Source organism: Austrofundulus limnaeus, unplaced genomic scaffold (genome assembly GCF_001266775.1).
Source record: "Austrofundulus limnaeus strain Quisiro unplaced genomic scaffold, Austrofundulus_limnaeus-1.0 Scaffold2633, whole genome shotgun sequence".
Taxonomy (NCBI): domain Eukaryota; kingdom Metazoa; phylum Chordata; class Actinopteri; order Cyprinodontiformes; family Rivulidae; genus Austrofundulus; species Austrofundulus limnaeus.
In genome coordinates, this window is record NW_013955035.1 from 3,021 (window position 1) to 9,084 (window position 6,064).

General features: G+C 38.9%; 1 protein-coding gene across 1 annotated transcript in view; it reads left to right on the forward strand.

The window, feature by feature from the left end:
- plekha3 (pleckstrin homology domain containing, family A (phosphoinositide binding specific) member 3) overlaps nucleotides 1-6,064 on the forward strand; it is a 13,341-nt gene that overhangs the window by 2,562 nt on the left and 4,715 nt on the right. Inside the window, exons 2-6 of the mRNA XM_014000008.1 lie at nucleotides 2,206-2,322; nucleotides 2,405-2,554; nucleotides 2,704-2,825; nucleotides 3,212-3,316; nucleotides 4,515-4,558. Of these exons, the coding sequence (XP_013855462.1) occupies nucleotides 2,206-2,322; nucleotides 2,405-2,554; nucleotides 2,704-2,825; nucleotides 3,212-3,316; nucleotides 4,515-4,558 (538 nt within the window). The remainder of the gene's footprint in view (nucleotides 1-2,205; nucleotides 2,323-2,404; nucleotides 2,555-2,703; nucleotides 2,826-3,211; nucleotides 3,317-4,514; nucleotides 4,559-6,064) is intronic.

The window sequence follows — 6,064 nt, forward strand, 5'->3', positions numbered from 1 at the left end:
GATACAAGCTAAAACTAACGATACAAGCTAAAACTAACGATACAAGCTAAAACAAACAATATGAGCTAAAACAAACAATACGGGCTAAAACAAACGATACAAGCTAAAACAAACGATACAAGCTAAAACAAACGATACAAGCTAAAACAAACGATACAAGCTAAAACAAACAGTACAAGCTAAAACAAACTGTACAAGCTGAAACAAACATACAAGTTAAAACAAACAATACAAGCTAAAACAAACAATACAAGCTAAAACAAACGATACAAGCTAAAACAAACGATACAAGCTGAAACAAACGATACAAGCTAAAACAAACGATACAAGCTAAAACAAACGATACAAGATAAAACAAACAATATGAGCTGAAACAAACAATACGAGCTAAAACAAATGATACAAGCTGAAACAAACGATACGAGCTAAAACAAACGATACAAGCTAAAACTAACGATACGAACTAAATCAAACAATACAAGCTAAATCAAACAATACAAGCTAAAACAAACAATACAAGCCAAAACAACCAATAGAAGCTAAAACAAATGATATGAGCTAAAACAAGCGATACAAGCTAAAACTAATGATATGAGCTATAACAAACGATACAAGCTAAAACAAACGACATGAGCTAAAACAAACAATACGAGCTAAAACAAACGATACGAGCTAAAGCAAACGATACAAGCTGAAACAAACGATACAATCTAAAACAAACGATACAATCTAAAACAAACGATACAATCTAAAACAAACAATAAAAGCTAAAACAAACAATAAAAGCTAAAACAAACAATACAAGCTAAAACAAACAATACAAGCCAAAACAACCAATAGAAACTAAAACAAATGACATGAGCTAAAACAAGCGATATGAGCTAAAACAAACGATATGAGCTAAAACAAACGATACGAGCTAAAACAAACGATATGAGCTAAAACAAACGATACAAGCTGAAACAAACGATACAATCTAAAACAAACGATACAAGCTAAAACAAACGATACAAGCTAAAACAAACGATACAAGCTGAAACAAACAATACAAGCTGAAACAAAATATACAATCTAAAAGAAACGATACAATCTAAAACAAACGATACAAGGTGAAACAAACGATACAAGGTGAAACAAACGATACAAGGTGAAACAAACGATACAAGGTGAAACAAAATATACAATCTAAAAGAAACGATACAAGGTGAAACAAACGATACAAGGTGAAACAAACGATACAAGCTAAAACAAACGATACAAGCTGAAACAAACGATACGAGCTAAAACAAATGATACGAGCTGAAACAAACGATACGAGCTGAAACAAACGATACAAGCTGAAACAAACGATACAATCTAAAACAAACGATACAAGCTAAAACAAACGATACAAGCTGAAACAAACGATACAAGCTGAAACAAAATATACAATCTAAAAGAAACGATACAATCTAAAACAAATGATACAAGGTGAAACAAACGATGCAAGCTGAAACAAACGATGCAAGCTGAAACAAACGATACAAGCTAAAACAAACGATACAAGCTGAAACAAACGATACAAGCTGAAACAAACGATACAAGCTAAAACAAACGATACAAGCTAAAACAAACGATGCAAGCTGAAACAAACGATACAAGCTAAAACAAACGATACAAGCTAAAACAAACGATACAAGCTAAAACAAACGATGCAAGCTGAAACAAACGATACGAACTAAAGCAAACGATACAAGCTGAAACAAACGATACAAGCTAAAACAAACGATACAAGCTAAAACAAACGATACAAGCTGAACCAAACAATACGAGGTAAAACAAACGATACAATCTAAAACAAACGATACAAACTGAAACAAACGTTACAATCTAAAACAAACGATACTAGCTGAAACAAACAATACGAGCTAAAACAAACGATACAAGCTGACACAAACGATACAATCTAAAACAAACGATACAAGCTGAAACAAACGATACGAGCTAAAACAATACATGATATGACAGGTTAACATGGTTTATAACGTGGCTTTAGTTTTATTAGGAAAACCTACAGATAAAACTATAAACAGAGTAAATGCTGACTCAGCATTGTTATAATAATAATAATAATAATAATAATAATAATATTGTCAGGGTTCCTCCTGAAGTTGAATTTCAGATGAACTAAGTTTTCTGCTGAATGTGTTCACTTCCTGTCCTCAGGCTGGCAGCCCCGCTGGTTTGTCCTGGAGAACGGAGTCATCTCGTACTACGACAGCGAGGACGACGTCGGCAAAGGCAGCAAAGGATCCATCAAGATGTCTGTGTGTGACATTAAAGGTTGTACAGCTCGGCCCTTCTCAGTGACATGACGTTAGAGGTAAACGCATCCATCACACGCTGCTCATGCTTTCTGTTTCAGTCCACCCCACGGACTCGACTCGTCTGGAGTTAATCATTCCTGGCGAGCAGCATTTCTACGTGCGAGCTGTGAACGCTGCAGAGAGGCAGAGGTGGCTCGTCGCTCTGGGCTCATCTAAAGCTGGGACCCTGGAAAGCCACAAACACAGAGGTCTGCAAACATTCAACACCTAGCAAATGACTTTATAAATGTTGTAGACCGGACTGGTGCTGAAGGTGTTGACAGTTTGTTCAGCATCTAAACTAAAATAAGCTTCTTAAACAGTTTGCTGTAACTCGTCATGTTTTCTCTGATGTCAGGTCCAGACTGTCTGAAGACAAAGATGTCTGAACTGCGTCTGTACTGTGACCTGCTTGTGCAGCAGGTCCAAACCATCCAATCACAGCACACTGTGGAAACAGAGGCCACGCCCACCTCTGAGGTGACAGAGCCTTTTTAACACTTGTTTCCTGTTTGTTGGTTTTATTTAACCCTTTTGAAACGTTCACTCTCACTGCACTAACTCACTAAACATGATAACTCACAGCTGGATAAATAAACACCAACAAGATACATCAGAATACACTCCTGAGTCAGTTACCAGATGGAAAATCAGAGGGCTTAAATTTAATACTGTTTATCTAAATTACAGCTTCTACACTTTAGTGTTTGCTGCTTTTATAAGCGTTTGGCTAAGGTTGATTAGCTCTGGTGACCCTCATGAATAAGGCATGTGCAACCAGTTCTAACTGTGGTACATGAGATATTTTGCTAACAAACACGGGTGGGCAGTAAGTGTTAGATGTCTACTGTTTGGTCTCTTCTCAGGCCTCGCTGCTCAGTGCCACCTGTGAGACTTTCATCAGGACTTTGGAGGAGTGTATGAGTCTGGCCAACCAGAGTTTGACCCCTGACCTCCGACCCCCTGAAAGGGTAATTTCACTTCCTGTTCCTAAATGACTTTAACCATCAGGCTCAGAGTTGAAAGCTTTATGCAAGGCAGAGGATTGTTTTTAATTGTTTCTGTGACATCATCAATAATGCCCAGCTCTGATTGGACAGTGAGGAACATGTGACTTTGCTGAGTCATCTTGAGTTTGATCATCTTATCAGATGGAACAGATCAGTGGCCTGAAGTTTAACTAAAAAAACTGTAATTTTTATCTAAACCTAGTTTAAAATCGGGGATAGCATGGTTGTGAGATGTTGGTAAAATTACTGTGCTTTACTCTGAGTCTCTCAAAGATAACTGAACTTCTCAAACACATGTAGACTGGATCAGTAAACTTCCGTGACCCCTCGAAGACCCTAGTGAGGGTAAAGACTTGGTCCAGGATGTTACCCCATATTGTTCCTCCAGAATCTGAGGTTTGACCATCGATCGGACTCTCGTCTCCAGCACCCCTGAAAAGGCCTTATTATTGTGGTTCCTCTGTCATTGGAGCACACCCCTGTGGTCCTTTTTAAAGAGGGGAACCACCACAGTCTGCCAATCCAGTGGCACAGCCCCCAATGTCCACGTGATGTTGCAAAGATAAATGTGGCGTGTCTACAAGGACAGCCCCACAACATCCAGAGCCTTGAGGAAATCAGGACGGATCTCATCCACCCCTGAAGCCCTGCTGCCGTGGAGCCCTAGTTATGGATGGATCAACCCTGAAGTCCTCAGACTCTGCTTCCTCCATAGAAGACGTGCCGGTTGTATTGAGAAGGTCCAAGAAGTACAGTATTCCTCCCACGTCCCGACGACGTCACTGGTTGAGGTCAGCAGCACCCCACCTCCACTGAGCAGAGTGTTAGTGAAGTGCTGCTTCCTCCGCCTCAGCCGCTGGATGGTTTGACAGAATCTCCTCGGAGCCGATCGAGAGTCTTTGTCCAAGGTCAGCATCATCCAGGGCTGTGGTCGGCTTGGCCTGACAATGCTCCTCTAGAGTCCTACCAACCAACAAGGCCTTCAGCTCGACAGCCTCCCTGTCTCAGGCTGTCTACCACTGAGTTCGAGGATGGCCACTGCTAGAAGCACAAACGAGCATGAGGCCACACTCAAGGCAGCTGTCTCAACGATTGAGGCGTGGACCATGGCCCACTCATAATGTCTGTATTAAAAATGTGTTTTTGTCTGTCTGCACAGATGAAGAGGTCCATCAGCCATCCTGGAACATACAGCTTTGACAGGTCAGTTCTAACACATTCAAGGTGGTTTAAAACCTTAAAATAGAAATGATTTTATATTTTGTGTTATATGTTGTCGACTTTTTTCAGTTGATTTTATCAGATCTCTCTTGGGGATCAGTAAATTATTTTTGAATTTGAATTTTAGATAACAGACAAAACATTGTTTTTATTTTAAATCTGCTTCACATAATCTATTTTCTTCAACCCTGCCTGATGTTCACTAAATTCATCTTCGCACCTGTAGGGGGCAGCGTTTCATCATCTGTGGCAGAGTCATATTTTCAGGTCAGGACACAGTCAGCTGGTTTTGAACAAGGAAATCCCTGCTGAGGGTAACTTTAATCCTCTCAACCAGAGTTACTCTGAGGGGGAAATTTTGTTTGTTCAGACCCAGAACAGGAAATATTGTTGTAGATATTTAAACAAACACAAGTGAAAGAAAATCTCATTTCAGTATTTTCTGATGAGGACTTATTTACTTTGACCTACTACAGGATTTCTTGTTTTTCACACAACATGAGGAAATCTTCTGATTGGAAGCATTTTGAGTTTTTATTTTGTATAAGAAACTTTTTTTTTCTCGTCTTGTGAAGCTGAAGTGAAAAAGAAACGTTTCTGTCTTCATCTCAACGTTTCTTTATCACCACATGAACCGGGAGGAAAACATCTGAACATACAAAGATCCGTTCAATAATGTCAGCACAAAAAGTTATTTTAAGAACACAGAAGAGGATCAAATCTGAGCTGTACAAAGGAGGACCTCAGGTGATTAAAACCTGCACTCTGAGGGACGTCCTCCTCATCAGCTGTCCCACCTGGTCTCAGCTAAGGAGGTCCTGTAGAGCAGCTGGAGGCACAGAAACCAGGTGACCATGTGATCGGCTGGAGAAGCTAACGGCTAACGCTAAATGGGCAAGAGTCTGGATTTCTTTACTGTACATGTTGACAACAGAGCAGAAAAAAAGTACTGACAATGTAGAAATCATGAAAACTATTAATAATAATATTAACCCAATTATTATTAATATTTTACAGTTTATATAATCTATCTAATGTTTTAAATAATGGCAGAAAAGCTGTTTGTGTTATGGATTTATTAACAGAAGATAAACATGAAAACGTCTCATTTTACAACACAAGTCAGCAGATTTGATCTTATTTATCTCAATGTGATCTGAGCAGAACATAATGTAACAGTTTAAAATTAAAATAATCTTATAAAGTCCATGTAATCACTGTTATTTATTGAAATGGTTAGAAGATATTAGCTTGTGGAGCATATACAGTGGGGAGAACTAGTATTTGATACACTGTTGATTTTTCAGGTTTTCTCACTTGCAAAGCTTGTAGATGACTGTAATTTTTATCATAGGTACTCTTCAACTGTGAGTGATGGAATCTAAAACAAAAATCCAGAAAAATTGATCTTTGCTCATTGATCTTGAGGAAGGTGAGGAATGAGCCCAGAACTACACGGCAGGACCTGGTCAATGACCTGAATAGAGC